Source organism: Uloborus diversus, chromosome 8 (genome assembly GCF_026930045.1).
Source record: "Uloborus diversus isolate 005 chromosome 8, Udiv.v.3.1, whole genome shotgun sequence".
Taxonomy (NCBI): Eukaryota; Metazoa; Arthropoda; class Arachnida; order Araneae; family Uloboridae; genus Uloborus; species Uloborus diversus.
Window position 1 is genome coordinate 116,757,319 of NC_072738.1, and position 25,610 is coordinate 116,782,928.

Here is a 25,610-nt window from a genome sequence, read left to right on the forward strand (position 1 = left end):
TAGGAATTTCCATAAATATAACTTCAGGGAGCTAGAGGCCGTTAAAAATTTCGTACTTTTTTTTTTTTTTTCAAACTTATAATATCTTGACTCGGTATCTTAATCTGATTGTTTTTGCTGCTCCAAATATCCATCTAGGAGTAATAGTTGCAAAAATAGAGGTCTTGCATAATAAACGGGGGCGCACTGTATATTGATAAGCAATGTATTCGAGCTAAATGTGCTAAAACGAGTGCACCATCAATGTTACTTTTGCACGTTTTTGCACATCATTTGAATATGAGTGTATGTGTCGGATAAATACTTATTCCACTCTAATAGTCAATCGCCAATTTTTTTTCCTCTAATGCAAAAGAAGTGTCCAATATTGCACTTTAAAACTGTATTACATAAATATGTTCATTCAGGCTATAGCACGCAGAAATGTAAATTAGCATACTTTTCTTTTCATGAGCATTTTTCAAAAAAAGTTCATAAATAAATAATTTGAGTTCAAAAATAAACAATGCCATTTGAGTTCAATGAAAAACATCAACCATATCCAAAGTCTAGATATAGGCCATATGATTAATAGAATAAATTTCCTGTTGATGAGTAACAATGTCAGTAATTAGCCTGTAATGATATCAAAAAGAAAAAATGATTGATTGAGGTATTCAAAATCAAATATCAGTTCTATAATTATAGAGCTACAAATGAAGTTACTCCAGATCAAAAAACATATCAATATAATAATTAAGTATTTCTCAGTTTGACAATTGACTACGAATTGTTTGTATCCTGATAAATCGCTTTTGATTTCAATTACTTCAAAGTTGTTGTATCTTTTACTAAAAAAACTTCTTTGTGGTTTTTTTTTTTTGGGGGGGGGGGGGGGGAGGGGGTTACTTTTCATTAACATAATACAGAGTACTTGATGAGGACGCACTTCAAAATAACTTATTTAAATATTAATTGAAACAAAATATTTTCAAATAAATTTTGATTTACATAATTTTGCTATTTACCTGAAGGTTCATTGCTACACATTCCCCAAGTCGATGTCGAATTATACGACGGCGAATCATTGGGACTTGCCATAGAACCTAGGACACCTGTACATTAAAAAAATACGATTTACATGAATAGAAATTCACCATAAAAGTTATGCAACAGTTTTTTTTTAAATAATTACGCAAATCAATGAAAGCTATTTTAATGTTATCCATCAAATGTTACATTATTTAACAGTATCATAAAATTCTAAAGTTGAAATTGGGTCCATTTAACGGGTCTGACTACCACATACTTCAATTTTAGCCCAAAAAATGAAAAGAAATTAAATACGAAATTACAAAACAGTACATTGCTAAAGTGCTTTTAAACAGCAAATTATTTTATCAAGATAATGTTAATATGCCTTAAAATATATGATATATGATACAGGAATTTATTAAATTAATAAGCGGATGCTTACTAATATGACAAAAAATATTAATAACTACATTAAGTTACCATTTGTAGTGAGAGTTGGTGGCAAACTGGGAGACTCAGATGCCAAAGAATGAGGAGACGTCTGCCCGCTATCTCCTTGGGTCTCGGGACTGGAAAGACTCCCTTGTTGACTTTCTTGACTACTGCAAAAAATGAAATAAATACACATTAACTTGAGTTCAATAAAGCAGGTTGCGTTTGTTTCAGAAGAAAAAAGCTAAGCTCTAGCACTTGTTAATATTTACCCGATAATGACGTTGTCGAGAGTTCTCTGAATTAATATTATGTAAGACTGTATTCACACAACATATGTACACACATACAAAATACAGCCGAATCTCGATAACCAAAAGTTTATAACTCGAATTCATCTTTATCTCGAAGCTTTCATCGGGTCCCGAACTCTTGAGACTATTGTAAAAACTTCCCATAACTCGAACAACCAATAGCCGGTCCCTTGGGGAGTTATCGAGAGTTGACTACATATATATAGATATACTATGCATCATGTTTACATGTCTGTGTTGAAAGGGCAATTGCTCAAATTCACTCTTAACACAAAACAATTCACTTTTCGTGATTCGGCATATGACCTTTAAACAAAACCTTGAAAGTTATACTGCATTTGCTTAAAGGAAATATATTTCGTTAATAGTACTAACTGTTAAGACATTGGTTTAAAAAATGTAGTAACAGTTTTAAAGTTTATAACAGTGAAATGAAAATGTGTGCAAAAAATGTATTCAGGTTTTCGGTCTGTGTTTAGATTTTGATTAAACTTCTTCTCTCCATCCCCCCCTCCCCCCCCCCCCCCCCCCAATAACAGAATTCTTTTTATTTTCGATAAGTTTGGCAATAAAATGCTTTTCAAACTTTTACTCTGAAATTAATTATGTACTACGACACGACAGGTTTTGTGATATTTCTAGACAGCCACGTCTCTGTGAACTGATGACTGAAAAAAGTGAAACTCGGACAAAAGCATTTTTTCGTTACATTTTTACATTCTAAACTGTGATTTCACCCGCACATTTTCTCTGACGCCAAGCTCTTGTTCTTTCTCCGCCTGACTTAGTCATGTTTACAACAAAATTTTATACTTTAATAAAAAATTAGATTATAAACGACGATAAAACTGAATACTCGAAATCAGCTTTTTTTATTGTTGCCCAAAACAACGTAAAATAATAGCAATTATAAAGTTAATATGCTTTATAAAAGTTAACAAACTTATTTGCAGGCTGAACTAGCAATGTGAATTACACTTTTAAACTGATGACTTGACTTGAATCAAAGAAATCTCTAAAAACCTGCATTATTTGAAAAGTTCAAAATATCCAAAATTCACAAATATATGCTTGTTTAAGTTCAGTCATGAAATTAATTGGTTAAGTTTATTAAGAAAACTAACTTTTTAATTGCTAGTCTTTTTCATTGTTTTTGGCAACAATTAAAAAGCGTAAGTCTTTAAAAGTCATACGTAATTACAATTATTTTTTATTATTTTTGCCAGCAATTTAAAAACAACTATAAATCACTTCCGTCACACAAAAAGTTGCGGATCAGAATTTCAAAGCCCTCGCATAAAAAGTTTCACTTCAAATGAAAAAAAAAAAACATTCAGATAAAGAAAGAAAAAAAAACATGAAAATTAATCTGCAAATACAATTTTTAACAGCTTCATTAATGCGTCTTCGCAACCATTTCATATTTCCACCATCAACATGTGGCTATAAATTGACAACAGACACCTGTGGTCTTTAAGAATTTGAACGAAAAACATTTATAGAGAAGAGAAAACCTCCCTCATAGTGGTTTTCTGCAGAACCGCGGTCATAATTTCCAGCGTTGCACCTGTTACCACTCATGTCCTAGCGTTATCGGAAATGACGACAGCCTCCAAGACGTACCGTGCTCTTGCAACCTCTTTTTTTCCCTCCTCCGTTTTTCTCTCACTTCAACATTGAGGTTTTAATGCGCGAGATATCTCCTCTTGTCGTGGGCATTTCCAAGTGCAGTTTACTCCATTCTGAGAGTAAGATATAACCTCAGGGGAATATTTTTTGAGTGTTGAACAAATTATGAAAAGTGAGAAATTGAGATAGTGGGTGCACCAAAATGATCAAATTTTACAAATGTGTTTCTAAATAATTGCAATAATTTTCTAATCCAACAGATTGCAATGCGGTATAAGTTAGTGATGTCATTTTCAAGAGCAATATCCAGGGGTGTCCCCCCCCTCCCCCGCTTTTCAGGAGAGCAGAATTTTTTCGAGTGTTGAACAAATCATGAAATGTGAAAACTGAGATAGTTGGTACACACAAATGATTCCATTTTACTAACGCGTTTCTAAATAATTATCAAAATAATATGTTAATTTGTTATACGTTCTGATGTGTGTTATATGTTAGTGATGTTATTTTCAAAAGCAATATCCACGGCCGCTTCAAACTAAATTTTCGGTAAAGTGGAATCTTTTTGAGTGTTGAACAAATTATGAAATATGAGAAATAAGATAGTTGGCACGCCTAAATTATTAAATTTTGCAAATGCATTTCTAGATAATAGTAATTTGCAATAGGTTTCTAATCCAAATAAGGCAGATTGTTATGCATTTTGATGTACGGTATGGTATTGGTGATGTCCTTTCCAAAGCAATATCCAGGATACCCCAAACTTATATTTTTGGGAGTGCAGAATTTTTCAATTCGCAGAATAAAACTGCAAATGTTAACGAATGAGAATTTTTTCTTAAACTGAAAAGTTAGCTCTGCCGAAATCTTTTCCGTAAACGTTATTCCTCGATATAAGGCTTGAGATATTCTTCAACTAGCGTTTCTGGTTATGCACACATTTCAGTGGCGCACACAGGAACTTTTCAAAGGGGGAGTCCAGGATTGAAATTCCACCATTCTCATATCATATTCCAACACACATCCAAACATGCTTTATTGGTTTTTTATCGATTTTCCGGAGTAAAAAATTAATTACTTAGCATTAGTTAATAAAATAATTTATTAATAAAAAATATTTTATGAAAAAAACGTAAAAAAGTACAACAATGAATGTACATACATTTCTCGCAATTTAAAATAAAAACAGAAAAACAAAATCATCATTTTTGACCAATTTACGTTCACATACAGTTCGATTTTGCAGGGGAAGAAAGAGAGAAAATAATTTTCCTTCGGAAATCTGGAATTATTGATGCCTTTGCTTAGAATTATTTTACGTGCTACATACATAGGATTATAGTCAATCAAAAAATCTCAATGGCGATCGAAGGGGTCCGAACTTCCTGGACCCTCCCCTTGTGTTGCGCCACTGACACATTTCTAGACATAAATTTTTAAACAACTTCAGCTTTTCACTCTAGAAATAAATAAATAAAAGTTACGTAAAATAGATCCAACTATAAAGGTCTTATTTTTAAAATGTAATAGAGACTTTAGTGGGGAATAAAAGATTTATCGAAAATCAAGCTTTTATCGTCGAATTAATTTCCGACTTCGACAAAAAAATATATGAAAAAATAGAACGAAGCCTGGATTTCACCGACGGGTGTGTAACCACAACAAGTTATTCACTCATTTTCTGATTTTTTTTTTTTTTTTTTTTTGTACTATAAAAAAAAAAAAAAAAGTTCTTGAAATATGATATGGTTATTTTCCTGTACGGATAGAATTTCTTCAAAGTGCAACTGAAATGAAACGAATTTAATTTCAAATTCAAAAGCTAATCATCAACTTCCGAACTTTTCTAATCATAACTAACTCAAAATTTGTTTTTTAATTTAAAATGATGCACTGTTTTATTTTTCAATTATACTTATGAACTATAATACCTTGGATAAATTCAATTAGTCCTTTACATTTCAAATTTTTGACAAAACTTCTTCCGGTTTATTTCCAAATAGAAAAAAAAAAGAAACAAAGAGATTTAAACAACTGTTCTTGTTCTTGCACTTGAATTCCGATGATTCCATCTCCCCTTTTATCTGACTTTTGTATGTCCAATTTCATTCTTTATAATGAGTCACATGACTTATTAGCTCTACCGCACTTTCCTGATTTATTGATACATGACAACATGGCATACTAGCAAGATTTTAACAACGACCAAAAAAACAAAACAACGCTTCAAAAAACGCTCTCAAAATATTTCGGTAACTTTCCCGTCGCAGTGAAGCCACGATGTCGCTTAATCACGCTCTCGCAGCGCCATCTACATAGGGTCGCAACGCCCCCCTGTCGTCGGCAGAACATCATTCTATTTGTTTATTATTTTTATCGTGCGCTGTCTTGAGTTCCAGACGGGTCATTTTTCTTTTTAAAAACTGCTAGTAATGAAAGCTTTCTTTTCTTTATCTTTTCATTTCGATGAGTTTTTTAGACAGTTTTGTGCAGCAGTAGAATACTGTAAACGCATTTTGTATGTATAAGTGATTTTGTCAGGAGTGCCCACACAGGGAGGAGGAGGGGGGCATGACGCAGACTGCGACATTGAAATTTTTAGGGGGGTTGCTTTGAGGGGTATTTTTCTCATTTGGGAGGGCTCTTACTTATGGGGTGAGTCTTTACGATATTTAGGGGGGGGAGCGCCTTGCTCATGGGGGGGGCACCCCTGATTTTATTATGCACTAAAGCTGTAGATAGAATACCAAACCAGCTGAAAACATTTTATTATAATTTTCAAAAAACTGTCAAAATGTTAAGAAAATAATTTTAAAAAAATTTAAAAAAGATATCACATAAGTAAATTTATAGAAAATCTACATTTTGAGGGTGAAACTTTGAGATAATGTTTTACGGTTAACTCTAATTGTTTAAGGAAAAAAAATCTAAAACCGAAAACGAGTTTTCAGTAAAGTCCAACGAACTTCGAGGGATCGCACATTTTATTCGCTGTAATGGGAATTTCGTTGTAGTGAAGTTTAAGCAAAGCGATAGTAATAAAATAGGACTTGAAATTTATTTCACTGAAATCGATATTTTGCTGCATTGGTAATCATTGTAGCGGGATTTCTCTGTATTATTAGAAGTCTAATAATAATAATGTGTTTCCACTTTATGGTAGGAGAGGGTGGGGCTCAGTGAAACGCGAGGTACAGTGAAACAAAGCTATTTTTTGGACTTTTAAATTATAATCGGGAACTTATGCAAGGCTCCCATCAATCTGCAGTAACTGATCTAGTGGATTCTGGGATATGAAGTTATTCCTTGTGTTTGCAATCAAATGATCGTAATTTTTCTGATTTCAAGCAAGCAACGTTTTTTTTTTGTCTCTCTCACGCATCGATTTATAGCAGCGTTTCTTGATTTGTTTGATAAGTGGAACCCTTTTAGTTGTCCACTTTCTTCGTGGAACCCCTGTGTTATCCATAGTATAGTTTGCATGCAACATTCTAGAAATGGTTAATTTTCAATAAAATCTGGTTTTCCTGTTTAAAAAAAATATTTTTCGACTTAAAACACTAATTTAAAAATTAACTCGATTTTTTCTCTGAATAATATCTACAACTCATTTCAAAGAAAATGTTAAAGAATTTATTTAAAAGAAACAAGTTGTATTCTCAGATCAGGTTCAGCACTATGCCTGTGGTGATGTTTAGTTTTTGTTGACAGATAAGTTGAAAACATAAATTTAGTTGCAATTAGTAAAAATGCAAACAAGAAATTTCGTCACAATTGAGGATTTTATCGTTAAAATTGCACTAGAATTTCACTGAATGTTATTATTTTATATTTCTGGTGCAAGAAAGGATCATTTGCCATTTCAATAAGAGAGTCGTTTTATAGGGCTGACATAATTGAAAGTCATACATTGACAATTACTTTTTAACCCACAATTAATATTTTCTCAGCGGAAAATACTCATTAGACACTTTGCTCAAACCTAATATTTAATAAACTAATTTGACCGTTTTGCAAAAAAAAAAAAAAAAAAAATGCGAGTTTCGTGGAATCCTTGAGTGATCTCCATGGATCCCTAGGGTTCCAAGAACACAATTTAAGAAACGCTGATTTATAGCATTATCTTGGTTGTTTGGCTCCAACTCCGCAAACCTGGTTTTTACTGTGAAATAATGATTCCTGAGATAATTTACTTTTATTTTCATTCAAAAGTAATTAAATAATTTATATTATTTATGGTAACGGGAAATAAAAGGAAATTGGAAGTGCTTTATTTTTTAACAGAAAACAAGAGCTATGCAAAACGATTAAATTTTTCGCAAAGTTTATTTTTTTAAGAGTTAATTTTATTATTACTTTTCTCTTTAAATTTTTTGTAACAGGGATAAAATAAAAGGAGCATTTTTCATTTTTTTACTTAAATTTGAGAGAAACAAACGATTTTTTCTTTTCCAATAAAATGTATTTATTTTGAAGTGCTTTTTATTTTTACTTCTTTTTTTTTTTTTTTTAAACAAAATATGTTAGCTGTATTGTTTAAAAATGTGCTAGTACTCTGTTTATTTGTTTTTTTTTTCTTTTTTTCTTTTTTTTATACGTATCTATTTTGTTAGAAGAGAAAAAAATATTTTTTTTTTTGGAAATCAATTTAAAATAATGAAAAATTAGTTCGACATAATTTGCAGTGTTAGCTAAATGAGAAATATTGATCAAATGCTAGAAAGTCTACGTTGGTATACGTGAAAGCAGGTTCGCTTAGTTTTGGACGGAACTTCTTGCAAGATGTAAAGATGCTGATTACAGAAACTTTATCATTTTCAATTACTTTTTTTTTTTGAGGGGGGGGGGGGGAGGAAACCACAAAATATTGCAAAATGAGCATCAAATTTTGAAAAAGACTTCTATGATATTATTTTCCTTGATCTTTAGAGCTATTTAGAATTTGGCAGGAATCAACATTGTGTTTAAAAGATTAGTTAAAATATTCCTAGATAGGGGAACTGTGAAAATATTTCACCATTTCACTTTTCCCCACACTCCTCCAACTTAAAAAATAAAAACTTGTTTTTGCGAAACATTTTCTGTTCTTATGAGGAATGATGTTAACTACAAATAATTATTACCTTCTGCATTTTGTTTTTTAGAATTAAATTGATATTTTTGAAGTCTTTTTCTGTAGATAATATCGTTTTCTGCAATAGGGGAGGGTGGCCCCAAGCGGGTAGGTTTTCGAAGAACGCTCGAAAATTGTAGTTTTTGGATTTTTATCGTAACAATTTCGGTTTTAATTCTTAGGAGGGTTTTTGAACTTCAAAATAAAAAGTGATTTCTGCATTTTTTTCAAACCCAATATTTATTTATTATCAAACTTTACACACATTTGAAAAACTCGCTTTGCCCTACCAGGGAGCCTAAAGCGGGTAAGCTTAACTAATTGTGATTTGGTACATTTGACAATCAAATATGAAGTAATAAATGATTAAAATAATTGACTAGCTACCTGCCACTATAAAAATATGTATAAAAAAGTTGTACTTTCAGCACATTTTTTATAAAACATAAAGAAATTGCTCTTAAATTAATAGACAAATTGATTGCCAGCCAAAAAAAATAACTTTAAGACAGCACACGGGTAAAGAAACTATGATTAAATCCTATACCCGCTTTGCCCGAAGGCACGTTTTTTATTGCAATAATTATAACCTTAAATTTAAAAAAGAAACAAACGAAATGACTATCGTAGTTTTTAGGTGGATGGTGTCAGAATAACATAATATTATTGATAATAAAAAAAAAAAATCTGGCCTTCAACTATTCACAAGTTACAAAACTTCTTTTTTTTATTTTTTTTAGAAATGTATATATATATATATATATTTTTTTTAATTTTAAGCCTGGTTGCGCCATGCCGCTTCACTGATGCTTCGCTGAGTCGGATTAAAACTCGGGGAGGGGGGGGGGGGTGTTCATGTAAGCACGACATACGTATGCATCGCCGCTTACACACCATAGGGGGGAGGCATACGAAGGCCTACCCGCTTTGGGCGACCTACCCGATTTGGGCCACCCTTCTCTATGTGACTAAGATGACAAGCACATGCGAGAACGATAAAGAGGAAACACATTATTATTATTACAGTATAACCTCCATTTATCGATTGTCAAGGAACTGGAAAAAGTTACCGTTCAATTAAGGATATCGTTAAATCGAGGAGCATAGACATTTAATGGTCAACCGGGAACAGCGCGACACTTTTTCTCTGTATTTCATCGTTAACAATAAAAACAATAAAAATATAAACAAGAAAACAAAATATAATTTTTATTTATGCCCCCCCCCCCCCCATCACAATGTTTGCTAATTTTGCTTCGTGACAAAATAACTCTTTTAAACTTTAGTAGTGTAGACCGAGGCACGTTTACGCAGTGCCCTTTTTTTCAAAACGAATTATAACTGGAGAGCCAATAGTCTTAACAGATTGATGCTGATCCCTAGCAAATATATTCACAAGTTTTTGAGCATCAGTCGAGATTCGGTTTAGAATGTAGAAAGAATAATCTGTTTTCTACCGAGTCGAGTAAATTTTGAGTTGAACGTTTTGAAGCTTATTGTGAATAAATAATACTTAGTTAAAAAAGAACAAATATATAAAAATCAGCAGAATTTGGGCAAGTTTATGCATAACTTGGACTCTGAATAATTTTTTTAACGGTAAAAAATGCAAACTGAGCAACAACTGAATATACCAATTTTGACTCCATTAACTGCTTTGACCATTCAAACCGCAATGTCGAAAATTTCCTAAATTAAAACATAAAATTTAGAAAAATCATTGGAAAAAATCCTCGCAAACCTGCCCCGGTCTACCCTACGATTTGTTTTCCTGTGAATTTATACAGTATTTTTTTAACTGATGAATACTTTAAAGATAAAGAAGTAACAATAAGAAACTTAATTTGAATATTTTTCCCTGCATTGGATTAAAAGAATTAAAGTTTATGCGTTGTGACGGAAAACTGACGGAGCTGCAAGAGTTTTTAATGTCCATTTTAATATAAGTGACTATATTTTTAATGGGATAATTTCTTATTTATTTACTTATTTATTCGTTTATTGTTTCATTACTTATTTATTTGTTTATTTGTTCATTAATTTGATAAAAATATTTTTAATGGTTAAATAAAAAAAAAGTTAAATAATTTTTTTTTTTTTTTTTTTTAAGGTTCAAATTTGCAGCCAAAAATAAAAATGATGTTTCAGTGCAAGTTTTATAACAAAATAAATTTTTCTTTCTAATAAAAATACACAAGACAACTCGTAAAGTTTAGGTATCTGGATAAAGGCACTATCTGAATTTCATTTGAAATGAACTCGAGACTTAAAAATGTGGTTATACAACATCGGGGGAAAAATCAATGCATATCTTACCCTGAGCAGTGGAAGCGGAAAAGGTTGCGAAATATCCAATACAACGAGGAAACCATGCATTTGCAGACCGAGTTCTCTCTTACCCAAAGCTTCAACTGCATGTTTGTTGGTCACAACAATCACCAAACGACCTCCTACACACTTTTTTTTATTTTATATCTTTACTATTTTATTTTAAATGTTTTTTTTTCACTGCCACCTATAAGAACTAAGTGCATAAAAAAGTGATAACCCCGTTTGTCTACCTGTCGTCAGATCTTATCAAGCATGGACAAATTAAACGCATCGGGCCACACCTCCCAAGAGCGATGGAAACGCCTCGGACCACTATATATTGTAGCTGCTAGATTCTATTGTCTGGATTGATTGTTGCCGGTTCCATATACCCTTAAGCTTTGAATTTTTTATTGAGGCTGCCGAAATTTGAAAGGTAAATGGGGAAGAAAAATTGGGTGTTGGCCACTGAGGACCAGTGAACTTTCCTGCGATCTTTTCTAGTTTGATGAGATTCTGATAATTGAGAGTTATCTTCGGCAACGTCAGAAGACATTTTTTTTTTATTCTTTGATTTTCTAGCGCATATGGCTCTGTAATAAATTGTCTTTTGGGAAAGTGTTAAAAACCTGTTAGATGTTGGGGCCACTGCGTAACGATTGGTCATTAAAGTTCAGATGAACGCATTTATCATGGCGCAATTAATGTGAGATCTCTATTAGTTGAAATATTTCTGAAGCTATACATGTAATTTTGTATTTTATTGCAATACAATTTTAATTATTTTTTTTTTTTTTTTTTTTTTTTTTGACTTCACCGTTGCAATTTGAAATTCAAGAAAGTGTTACAATCCTGTAAAATTTCCCCAAGTTACTTCATGGTATTTAGTTTAGTAACTAGAATGAACATTTTAAAAAATGATTTCTTGTTTTCGTTTTAGCCAAATGCATCATATTTTTCTTTCTTTATCGCTTTTGGTTTAGACATTTTTAAAATAAATTATTTGACTTAGATGCTAACGAAGCGATTTAAATTGCTGGTGATATTGTTACACTTATCCATAACGTTATTTAAAATACACATTAATCATCACAGTTACGACATCATTCAGTCAGGCTGTTGCTATAGCCATACTCACATGTACTCAATCAGGGAGTTTCGATTTGACAGGGCAAAGAAAAATTGACGTGTCTGCTACTAATTGTTTTTTATATTATCCGTGAAATGAATTTTTGTAAAAAATCCGTTGATTGAAATAAAATTGAAACTGAAAAAATTGGAACACTTATCCATAACTTAGTTTCTAGAAGTCAATTTAAAAACTAGTGTGTGTCCGCATGCGTAATCTTGTTGTATTTATAGTTGGGGCAAACCTAACCTTGCAGCGTCATAGTGCAGTGATTCAGATCTGCGTAACCTTCACAATGCTGCCAGGTTCGGTTTGCCTCAACTAATAGTCTCAACATTCGGTAGTACTATTACGGGTATGATTGACTTGCGATTAGTGCTAAAATGAACATTTCTGCATTTCTGAAACTATGTCTTTCATTTATTTTTGCCATTTTTAAAAAAATTCTGACTGCCTCTTGACTATTTGGTTATGGGTCTACGTTAAGTTTTCTTCCAAAAAATTTTTAAACACCTGTAAAGGCTTACAAAAAAAATAAAAAATAAATAAATAAAATAAATAAATAAATAAATAAAAATAAAAAACGGACTGAGGCAGTGAGTTGCAAAAGGATATAAATAAACTTTAGTTTTGAGTAAAACACGTGCAATGTTCAAACCTCAAGTTTTCTTAAATCATGCTGTGCAGCGACATATATACTAAGGCTACTATTGCAATATCTTGCTCCGAAACAGAGGAGAGTTTTGCCTACCATAATCATCTAGAAATTTTCAACTTTACATAACATTTATGACTTTACATAACTTAACTTCTGGTACTTCAATTAATTTTATCAGTATAATTAGTGTAAAAATCAATTGTTTGAATTTCATTTTTCTGTTACTGATAAATTAGAAATTTAAAATATTAATCCCCATTTTGTAGTTACCATCCCGAAATTCTTTCACGGAAAATTTTCGAACAAACATTACTCAATATGTTGAAGGATGATGCAGAATATTGTGGTGAAAAGTTTCCCAATATTTCGTGAAATTACTGACTCATTTTCGAATAAGTTTTTGAGAGTACCAGTAGTACGATTCTGCACACCTTGGAACAGGGGGCCATATTTGTTTTTGCTCTATCTACCTGGTAAAGCATTGCGTCAATTCAGAGCAAATCAATGACAGAGTGACTCAACCTGAAAATTTTACTTAAAGTAAAAATTAAATGAGTTTAAATTAAGATCAGAGCCTACTCTGTACTGTGAGCGGAACGTCATATTGCATTTATTTATTTATTTTTAATTTCATGAGCAGTGGCGAACACCCCAGCAACCCCCGTGGCAAAAAAGAGGCGGGGGCAAGGGCGCCCATATGCAAAATTTTAAGGGGGGGGCTCAAAAAATTTCCCCATGGTTTAGCAGATTTTTTCCCCCATGGAAACCGATTTCGGTGCAGATTAGAGATATTAAAATTTGACGTTTTTAATAACTTATTCATTACTGGCTAGAAAAGAAATTTTTATACATTTTTGCGAAGAAAAAAGCACTAAAAGCAAGGAAGTTCTCGTTTCTAGGGGGGGGGGGCTGGAGTTCCCCCTTGCCCCTCTATATTAGCACCCTTGTGCGGGGGTGCTCCATTAGTCCGGATTTTTAGTGTTTATTGTATTCTTGACATTATAAGAGAGAGGAAACTGAAATATGTACACAGAATATTCCTTGAGCTTAAAAAAAAAAAAAAAAAAAAAAAAATCTGAACAATTTACTGATTTCATATTGGTAAATTCTGTGGGAAAAAAGATATTTTTCATTTTTCCCCATACACATAACTTGTTAAGTGAAAATAGCGAAAATCACAAGAGTATTTCCCTTTAAAGCAGATTTCGCCACCCAATTCTTCAAAAACATGTGCGTGTAGTTTATACATTTTGTTGAAACTTGTACTCTCTTATGTTAATTAAGTTGACGCTCACATAGGTTGCTCTTAGTTATGAAAGAAGTTTTCAGCTGACTTTGTGCAAACAATACAAGAAATAACGTACCTAACTGTGTCCTTAGACTAAAAGCGTAAAAAACATCATTGTATACCTCATAAAGTGCTTAGTAAGCAGTAAGTTACAGTCCTTAAGCCAGGGCTAAGATATAACTACCTGAAATAGTACGACTGCCCAGTTATGACATCCAGAGACTGTAGTTTTATCCTTGTTACGGACTCATTAGTCTGGAATAGTGAAGAACCGAACTGGAGGCAGATGTCTTCTCATTGAAACTGAGAGTGCTAACAAAGTGGTAGATAAAGTAAATTTATCTCACCAGCAAGATTCACACAGTCATGGTGCGGTTCAAGACTTAATACTTAATGCCGAAACTTCGCCTTCAATTAACGAGTTGAACCGCACCATGGCTGTGGACTATCACTGGTGGTGAGATAACTTTACTTTATCTACCAGCTTGTTGACACTCTGAGTTTCAAAGAGCTTTGGAGACATCTGCCTCCAGCTCGGTTATTCACTATTCCAGACTGTTGAGTCCATAATAAGGACAAAACTGCAGTCGCTGGATATGATAACCGGATTGTCACCATATTACATAAAGTGTTTAGTGCTTTCGATAATGCTTACACAATCTTTTGGCAACTGTTTTTTTCTAACAAGATTTGTCTTCTTCAAGGAGCTGAAGAAATGAATCGTACTCTGATTCAAGGTAAGCCTTGGTCAAATCTAAAATGCTTCCCCGATCTATCAGGTCATTTAATTTCCCCGCAGCTGTCAGCTAATTACTCTGGCTATTGAACGCACTACTTAGCGCAGTTTGGGAACGGTCTTGAACGCTTCGCCAGCTCTGCTAAGACTCAAACGATCGCCTGTCGCAGCGAATCAGCCTGGCTCAAGGTTTTTGCTCAGCCGCGCATCAAATGCCTGAGATTTCCGAAATCGCCTTTCCAGGAAGCATCACTCTGATAAATTTGTGTTTTAAAGATTAAACTAGTTCCTTATCTGATCAAAAGATTTTAGCAGTTTTTTTTTTTTTTTTTTTTTTTCCATTTGCGTTGAACGGGGCCACCCACTGACTTGTCGCGTATTGTTTCACATGGGTCGTCGCTTTTGCGATGATTCATAAATAAGATTTTAATGTTGAAAAAAAAAGATGCAATTTTTTTAAACTCTCCACTTGATTTAAATAGTATTTCAATTGGTAAAGCTTGACCACGGACAGATGGCGAAAGATCTTGAAGCGGAAACATCATTTGTAATAGGAATAATTAGAAAGCGCCCAGTATAGTAAAAAGCGCGTTCTCGCTGATCCTATCTAGTGGATTCTCTCTATCTGAACTCTCTCTAATGTGAACACCCCGATATTCTGAACACATTTTGATGGTCCCAGCTAAACTACATAGACTTAACATAGGCTGACATTTCTGTACTCCGAACTCCCTATAATATGAACACCCCAGTATTATGAACACTATTTTCAACCCCCTTTAACTATTAACTCTATCTCAATAACTAGTATAGCTCATTAGATAAAAGTACTGAAGATAGTTCGTGAACGAAATATAATACATGTACATGCATTATCCAATCTCCCTCCATTATGAACACCCCCATAATCTGAACACTTCTGCTCGGTCCTATGTGTGTTCAGAATAGAGAGGGTCCACAAAATAAAAACAAGCAACATATTATAAATGATAATGATACAAATGATGTTTCCGCTTCAAGGTCATCCACCATTTCTCTGTGATCAAGCCTTATCACAGCCTTATGTTTGTTTATATTGAAGACTATTTAATTCGAAGCTCATCAGACCTTGAAATTTCCTGAATTCCACGCATTATGAAGCGTTAAACTATTTTTTACAAATCGAAATCGCCGGGTTTGGTTGTGGGAGCTTAGTAATAATCCTTGTAGACCAACATTTTCTGGTTGGGAAATGGACTTCAATAATACCTTACCTATATTACCAATCCTTACATCATCTTGTAACATTGTACGTACTAAATTTTCGTTAAAAATACATCGCAGGTGTCTGAGGAATGTTTTAAGAAAGTGCGGTGTACATTTGCATGGTTTTTATGAAAAAGGGATTGTTATCAAAAATCCGTAGTGATTGCCACTAAATTCTAAACAATTGAAAATGAAGTGAATCTTGAAGAAAAAATGGATAACTTAGAATGGTTGTTTTAACATTTTTTCAGCCACAAAATGATGACTAGTCACATTCTGAACATAGGCTAATTATCACGTGCAAAAATAAATAAATTAAAAAATTAAAAGAAAAAAAACTTTGAGACAGGATTTTTTTTCTTCATTCATATTTTTGCCAACTTTAATTTACTAATCTCGAAAACAAAGATACACACTTTAACTGCTACACGGTGCAGAGTTTATGCAGGGATGCTTACAAGGTCGCAGATTGCGCCATTGAAATTTTTAGAGGGGGGTGGATTTACTGGAATTTTAATCTCATTTGGGGGACTTGCTCTTTCGGGGGGTGCTCAATAGCATTTTGAAGGAAGTGGGCATTCGCCTTTGAGGAATGATGGCCTGAACAGTTGGACACCCCTGCTTTATGCAAGGGGCATTAAGAGAGGTCATAAAGACTCATGTTGAGTTCTGAAATAGTTTGAGAACTATTAAAGAAAAACACTCATCGATGTTCTGAAACTATGTTGCTGCTGTTGGTGTCGTGTGCCAGCTAAGCTAGCAATTTGTGCTGCGCTGCCTCACTTTTTCCAACTGTACAGTAATTTAGGGTGAAGTCCGATTTCTACAGTACACACATGCCATAAGGACCCGTTTATTGAATAGGCAACCATTCACAGGATAACAGCACATTCACACAAAGAAAAGACAAGGACAGGAGAAAGAAAGTACGTCCATGCCCGAGCCGGGATGAGCCGGGATTCGAAAAAGGACCTTCCTGTCGCAGTCAGACTTCTCTGATCACTAGACAAGGCAGGCGACTGAAACTAGTATGTTGATTTTATTGATAGAACCCTAAAATAGTTAATTAAAATATTCTACATTAGAGAACGGTTAGATAAAATGCGGTACAACAATGAAAAATGGTTGCTGAAAATTTAATAACGACTGTGGTAACACAAAATTGTAACAAGCTGAGAACGCACTAAATCATGATTCGTACACAGTGAGACATTTTCATGGAAGCAGAAATGATCTGAGAAAATGGGAAGAAGAAAAATGGAAGTGTGGGACGAAACATGCCGAAACATCTGTCAACTGTCCATCCCAACCGAACGTAGGCGTTCTCTCATACGCTAATGAGCAGTCGGGGTGCTTTTAGATTCATTAAAAAACTTTTTCTCCAAACGTTTTAGGAACTGAACACATAGTACTTTATGATTGATTATATATTAAGAAAAGAAATGGCAACAGTGTTTGGATTGAAAACACTCTTGCAGTTTGAAAAACTGTCGTTGAAAGTTAAATTCCAAAGGAGCTGTTAATTGAGGAGACCGCAGCAATTAAGAAAACAAGGAATAATAGTAAATTTTAGTGACTCCATTTGTGAAGATGGAACAACTTGAAGATTGGGCTAAAAAAATTATTCTAAAAAAGAAAATATTGGTCTCGATCCAAATGATCCTATCTGTTCATCAGTCAGGCAGTAATTTGTTATGCACTTTTAAAATTAGTTTTGGGGAAAGCTTTTTTTCACAAAGTTATTTTTTAAGCTATGCTATAGACCGGATAGAAAAAAGTCATTAGGAAGCGTCTGCTTTTACTAACAATGTACAGTGGCATCCCGAACTCAAAATTTTTGGGAGGGAAAAATTATCAACTTACCAAATGAAACAATGAATTTTACCTGGAATTTACTACTGCAGTTATCTAATTAGATTATTCTAATCTTACTTAATAGATGGTAGCACTTTAGCTACGTATTAAGAACAGTTGAATTCAGTATTGCCATCTATTGAGTAACTTGATAAGTAGAGCGGTAAATCGCTTGCTACGTTAATACAGAAGAGACATTTGTTTTCATTAAGAAAAATGCAATATTGTCTCCAAATTTTCCAAACTATCAACCAATATTTTTTGGGGAGGTCACAGTGCCCTCATGTAGGGACTTTGTGACCACGAACATATTTACGTACCCAGTCACCATTAATGTACATGGAGGATCTTCGACTGGCTGGTATCAAAACCGGGACCATTCAGTTACGAGTCCGATGCCTTACGAAACAGGCAACCACGGCCCCTGTCAGTTCTACTGTGTACCAGAGCGCTAATTCACAATAACGTGAATAAAAGGTAATACTTTTATTACATGATTCTGAACTGGTTTATTTTTGTCCCCACTTCATTCATTATCACTTGGCTTCAAGCAATCAACTTGAAGCCAAAACATTCTACTAAGTAGATGGATGGCAGTGCAATCCAACACAAAGTGAAATGCAATTGAATTTTTTTGAAAAAATAAATATAATAAGTAATTGGTCTCTCACCATCTCTCTCTCTTTTTTTTTTAATGTACTTATTTATTTTTTTGTCCTCAATTCATCGTCACGTGGCATCAAACTATCAACCTTGAAGACAAGCTTTATTCCTTTAATTATAGACAGAAGTCCCATCTAGTAGACGAGATTTTAAAGTCCAGTTCTAGACATTTTATTCAATTCTAAATGGATAACAGTGCAAGCTGATTTCCTTTTCAAAGCTTTCTGATTGGAATATGAAATGATATTAATCCAATATTAGAGAACTAAAAAAAATAATAAATAAATAATGGATTGCATATGACAAATGCCTCCAATTCTCATCAGTCCTCTCATCTTTGTCCTAACCTTGCTCATCATCACTTGAATTCAAGCGGGCAAGCTTTAACCCTTTATTTATGAAGCGAGAAAAATTGTTTTTATTATGTTTTGATGGGTAAAAATGAAAGTTTAAATAGGACAAATGCATCTATTTCACACCAATTTCTCAATTTTTGACCCCAGCTCGTTCATTATCACATGGCTTCAAGCCTGATCACTTGAAGTCATTATTTGCTACCGAGAATTTCATCAAGCTAAGCTCAATTTTGACATTCAGTCCTCGGCATTCCATTCATTTGCTGGATGACAGTGTAAGCCAATTTCGTTTTGGGTATTTGATGGAGATAACGGAATGAAATGATATAATTCCAAGATGGGGGAATTCTTTTTTTCTTTTAGAAATCAGTAGGGTAACGGCACTAGTAACAGACATGCTTAAGATATCGCTCTCTGGTTAACTCAATTTTCTGAGCCCTTTAATGTATTAAGAATGTTAAAACTATTTTTCTCTCACGCAACTTCATCTCATCTAACGTTTGGCTGCTTCTGGATCCTTTGAATTAGTTAATTCTATTTTTATTTGCTCAATTTCGACAAAAGGTCCTACCCCCAATAACAGACATCGAAAATTCTGATAATACCCAGCAACAGATAAGATGAGGAAAGCATGAGTAATGGACATAATTCCCCTTTCCTCTTCAAAATGTGCAAAAGTTTTATTTATAGATCTAAATCCTTATTAAATTCAAATGAGCATGAAACATCGGCAGACCTCGTGGTGGCTGTTCATAACCTTCCACCATCTTGTAAATGCCAACTGGCTCATAAAATTCATAGCACTAAATAGTTGCACCGTCTTCGTGGGTCGCAGCAACATCAGTTTAACGCTCCTAAAATTCTTATTATTTAAATTAAAACTTACGACTGTCTGTTACTGGACCTTTGTCTGTTACTGGTGCCGTTACCTTTAATCCCTCCATTTCTCATCACCTAGTAAATTTTTGTTCCAACCTCATTCATCATCACTAGGCTTCAAGCGATCAAAGTAGGAAAATATCAGAGAAGTTCGAAAAAACAAAAGCATCCATCTGGAGGAATCAATTCTCTTCCTGCTCTGACGGTGGCCGGAATTTCTGATGACATCCCAGCCTGAAGTCACTCGACTACCTGGGTGGGAACAGTTGTTCACGCATCGCCGCGACAGGTAGATATCTGCGGTGATTGCCCAACAGCAGGAGGGAGCCAGTACCCCCCGCCAGCACCAATCAACACTTGCACGCCTTCGCCCAGCGCATGTCATTCTACTGTGTGCTTTCTTCTGCAATTGGCAATTTTGATGAACTACAGAGATGAATCGCCGACGGAAGGGATGCAAAATTTTCAGAAAGGGTGGAGGCACATTAAATTGGAATAAACGGATGGATGTGATTAATTTTATTAATTAGAAAAAAAATATTTATAAAATTATAGTTTCGTTTTTACGTTAGAATTTTAAGAGCTGTGTATGCTTATATTACGTGTTACCGTGAGATATTTAAAGTGCTTAAAATCCTTATTCGTCGCTTTAATAAGATCTGATCTAGCTTTTTCTATGTGATATGTTCATGTGCATGACTCGTAACTTTAAAATACGAATCTTTATCATGAGATAGCTAATTATGTTTTCATTAAACTTTGTAAAGGATGTTCCATATTTGGTTCTTTATCATTAAAAAGTAATCATTGATGTATTTTTTGGAATAGATTGGAAACCAAAAATATTTACCATTTTCCTTTCTTTTTTTTTTTTTTGGCGTTAATTCTGAATTTGCTGAGTGGAACTCCAAATTTTGCCGAGTAATAAAATACAGGTGCATACATCTAGTGATGTGCCGGATCGTTAAAAAAGTAGATCCGCGGATGCGGATACAGATCCGGATCATTAGTGTCAAGATCCTCGGATACGGATACGGATCTCTTTTTTTTTTTTTTTTTTTTTTTGCCCAATTCAACTATCCAAGTTTAAAATTTATTACGGAAGCTATTTCCGTCATAATAATAACACTGTTTCTTCAAAAAATGTCATCTACGGCGAAAATATAATAAAGACTATGATTTACTCTTTAAAGAAATCTGCGTTAAAATTGAGGGAGAGTTGGAAGGAACGGGTGAGCGCTGCATTAATGCTTAAACAGAATGAAAAATTATTTCTAGCTTGCTCGGTATATGTAGGATACAAGAGCAAGAGTGTAAAGCTGCTACTGGATAGGCTAGCAATAATTTTTCGCATTTTATTTCAGCATAAATGCAGCGCTGACCCATTCCACCCAGATTACTCCGATCGACGGAATAACAGAGCCGGGAACACCTTTACAAACAGTAAATGGAGAATTTTGTCTTACTTTTTTGTAAGATGCGGAGAAAATCCAAAATGAAGAATTAACAGAAACCTCAAATCAATAACAAAAACTAATATTAAACTAAAAATTGAAAAAGAAAAAAAAAACATGCCTCAGAGGGCCGGTGGCATCTGAAATAATACCTTATAATTTAAATGGGGAATATAACCTAATTTAAACGGAATTTAAGAGTCTTTTATTCAAATATTAAAGAATTTTTAGAATAGAAAAGATCCGTTTAAAATCCGTCAAAAAAGTAACGGATACGGATACAGATCTTTATTTTTCCTCGGATATCCGCGGATACGGATACGGATATGCAGAACATCACTACATACATCTAATGAAAAGAGACATCCGGGCATTTAAAAATCTCATTATTGCAATTATGTCTCCAAATGTGCCGAATCGTCTGACAAAATCTGTCAAACAGCGAAACATTTGGGGTCACAAGCTGTCACAACTTCACAAACCCCCTCCTCCCCGCCAAAACGTGACGTCATTTGTAGACAGCCCCTTGAGTCAAAAAGCGATGGATTTCTCTATGCATTAAAAGTAAAACTAAGCATTCCATTTTGTTGAGATAGCACCGTAAGTTGTTTCAGATAGAGAGAGGAAAGTTTAACGCTAGCTCCGTTATTACCATTACATAGGATTGCCAGACGTCCTGGTTTGACCGGGACAGTCTCTGTTTTTAAACAAAATTCCGGTGTCCCGGACGGTTGACCTCACGTTCCGGTGAAAGAAAAATTTGATTACAGAAGACCAAAAAAGTCTGAAAATAATTAACTGTGAAAGATTATTTAGGATAGTTATTTGGCCATTTGAAACAATGACTCGTAAAATTAATGTCGGATTAACTTGTGAGAATTTTTACAAGATTAAAATCAAAATATTATTCAAATTTTTATTCCTCATTCAAAGTATTTATTCTCACTAAAGTAACTTATGAATATTTAAGAAATAAAATTTTTAAACGTATTTCCTTGCGTAATTTATTATTACCTCTGGTTTAGACTCATAATTAGTAACCATTTTTAGCCTACTTTCCCAGTAAAAATCAGAGAAAGAAGAAAAAAAAGAAAAATTAATTTGAATTTTGACATCTTGAATTCAAATTATGTTTTTCGCAATCACGAGTGTGTGTATGTAGGCGTGTGTGTTTGTGTGTGGGGGGTACGTGTGTTTGCGTGTAGGGAGTATGTGTATGTGTGTGTAGATATATATGTTTGTGTCTGTGTGCAGGCATGAATGTGTGGGTAGTTGTGTGTGTGTGTTTTTGTGTGTATGTATGTGTAGGTTGGATTTACTTCAAACAAATTTGGTTGGAAATAGCTTTTGACGACAAACTACAGACTCCGACTCCAAGAATTTTGGGGCACCTGACTCCGACTCCTGTGCCCGACAATTAGTCGGACTCCGACTCCCCGACTTCGACTCTGACTTCGTAGCGTTGAAAAAAAAATTATACACGGAGGAAAAATGACTGACTGAGATTCTTGGATATTCGACTCCGACTCCTTGATCTCAAAATAAGTCCGACTCCGACTCCGCAAACATTGGCAGAGTTACGGACTCTAAGGGAAATGACCGATTCCTACTCCGAGTCTTTGAATTAAATACCTTCGGCTCCCGAATTTGACTCTTTTATCCCAAAATGAGATTGACTCCGACTACGCAGCCATGGTTTTAACTGTGAAATAAGTATTGTTAATATGACTTGTTCTTATTTTCACTTTATTCTTTTAATTTGTATATTCAGTTTTCGGAGGATAAACTCGAAGCCCTTTATGTTTCTACATAAAGATATATGCAGACTTTTTTTTTCGACAGTGAAAATTATTTCTTTAAGTTGACAATTTATTGTTTTTATTTATTTTGGAAAGTACATTAATTCATTTAAAAAATTATTTTTTGGCAACAGGGGAAAAACAAAATTTTTTTTTGATGTGATGTATTTATTTTAATGAGCTAATTAATTTTAATTATTATTTTTTCTTTTTTGAAAGCGGTTAATTTTTTTATTATTTTTTTATTTATTTTTTTTTAATGGAAAAAAGTGTATTAGCTGCTTTGTTTGAAAGGTGCTGCTGTTTTATTTGTTCGTTTATTTATTTATTTATTTATTTTTACGCATTTAATTTTTTAGATGAGCGAGGCATCTTTTATCCCTAGAAATCAGCTTAAAATATTTTAAAAATATGTTTGAAACAATTTGCGATTTTAGCTATTTTTGAGAATATTGATCAGATACTAGAAAATAGTATCTGAGCAATATTCTCAAAATATATACGGGAAAATATACGGGATATACCGTATACGGGTATACGGGAAAGTAGGCTCGTTTAGTTCTAACGGAACTTCTTGTTTCACAGCATTGGGAGTGAACTACTGCCTAAAACACTCAAAAATCAGCCAGGGGTGTGCGTCCTTTTGAATACTCATAACACTGGAAGTGGGGGAGGGAGGGGGGCAGCCCGGCTTCCCGCTTGAACACTGCAGAAATCTGGCAAGCCTACCATTCCAGCAATCTTTTGCAGTGTTCTGCCTGAAGGGAAATTCAGAAGCCTATAATGCTTCTTAAATATACAGCAGAATTGAACCATCTTGATAAGTCTTTCAAGATTTTGCAAAACATAAACACCAGATTTACAGTGAAAAGTAAACCTAAGTTACACAAATATCATTAAAATCTCAACGCTCCCATAAAATCAGAAACAACATCTGACAAGAGATACAAGTCTTCTTTTGAGGAAAGAAAAAAGTTGAAAAGCGCCGACTTTACGGCGGTAACTCGTCTACAAAGCCGAGTAATGTCATCTTTTATCATTTTGCTAATCGTTCCGAGCATAACTTCACACATATCACGTAGTCCTATTTCTGTCCCAAACGGTACCCTTTTGGCTCTCTATTTACGCGTCAACCCCTCCCTCTAAGAAGACAATGGATTAATTTCTTCAGACATATATTCGACACGCTCTCAGCGCCGCCTTGTGTAACCGTAAATATCGAGATAGGATGTTGTCAGCAAGTTGTGTTTAGTGGTTTCTGATAAAAGGATTTTTTCTGTACGTAGTGACTTTTTTTTGCATTTTTTTTCCGTCACATTTTGGTCTTTATTAAATGATAAAAAATATTTTTTTAAAAAAGGTGGGTTGTAAAATACAAATTTATACAGTACAACGTTTGCTTGTAAGGTTTTTTAAATCTTAAAAATGGTTACCGACAACATTGCCAGATTATCACTTGAAAAGTATAAAACTGAGAAACAGCTTAGAATGAGATCGTTTCCAAAATTTTAAAAGTATTTTTTTCTGAAAGACCATGCTTAAAAACATAGGATCTGACCATTTTTTGATTAATTTGTTTACGTTTAATATTTTAAAAATATTACTTAAATCGGAGCGCTTTCATTGTTTACAGCTTCTGCCGTTATATCGCAAATGATGAAATGCCATTCAGTGTTGCCATTCACAGTGCAAAATATTTAATTCGCATCTTGTATTGGCAACGATATGGTTTATAGCAAGCGTAGAGCGCAATTTTAATTCGCTGCTTGATTATCATAACGTGGATACGTAGTAGAAAGATGTGGTAAAGTGCATCATTTGTGACGTCATCAAGATTACTCCCTGTTTGAAAAATCGGACATTTTAAAAACATAATTAAAAAAACCTATTATGGGAATAAAAGTATTTTCTGGGTCCATGTTTTTTTTTTTTTTTTTTTCTCATTTTATCCATTTCAATGACTAAAAGTCGTTCTTTTGACTGAAGGAAACCACCCCACGGATGTGCCTTATGATGTTCTTTTAAAACCGAAAAGACATTTTAAGTTTTTTTTTTTATACGAAAAATATTTTACTTCAAAGGGATTTTTTCTAGTAGTAAAATAGTCGTAAGCAGTTTCAGATATTTAACTTGTGATTTTTGATTTCCCAGCACTTTTTTACGAAATAAGAAAGTCAATGAATTGAAAGAAGAAATATCGTCATTTAAATTGAAAAGTAAGCAGCCTAGGCTAAATTTCTGGATCATGAGGCTTATTTATCAACTAATACCAGCGATAAATGTGTTTAAGAATGTAATGAAATAAGTTTCTTTCGAAAAAATAAAATAAATAATAACACACACATCTTTCAGAAAGTTCCAGCTCTAATGTAGCAGTACTACACAAAGCATATATATGGAGCAAAGCCTGCTTAATAGGGAAAAATCCATGAATACAAAGATACTCCACAAACTAGGATTTGAAGTATTTTTAGACTTGTCCATTCTTCACAGATTCTACAAAAATGTATCAATTTTCCTTAAAAACATATACTTTGATTACACAACAGATATTCTGAAATTGATCTACTAAGTCTATATGAGATATTTTAAATCCAAGAAATACGTAGACAATCGACAGAATTGAATACATGTTCCTCCATAATCCATATAAATTACCAAATATCTATGTTAAGCTTTGTAAGAAGATCAGCAAAAATCTGCAGAGAAAATCGCTTCGTATTTTTGAAACAACACTTTA

The 25,610-nt window shown here is 33.7% G+C and overlaps 1 protein-coding gene across 1 annotated transcript in view; it reads right to left on the reverse strand.

Moving 5' to 3' along the window:
- LOC129227394 (eyes absent homolog 1-like) overlaps positions 1 to 25,610 on the reverse strand; it is a 155,123-nt gene that overhangs the window by 75,031 nt on the left and 54,482 nt on the right. Inside the window, exons 3-4 of the mRNA XM_054861945.1 lie at positions 1,495 to 1,616; positions 1,008 to 1,094 (exon numbers count right to left, since the gene is read on the reverse strand). Coding sequence (XP_054717920.1) covers positions 1,008 to 1,094; positions 1,495 to 1,616 — 209 coding nt within the window. The remainder of the gene's footprint in view (positions 1 to 1,007; positions 1,095 to 1,494; positions 1,617 to 25,610) is intronic.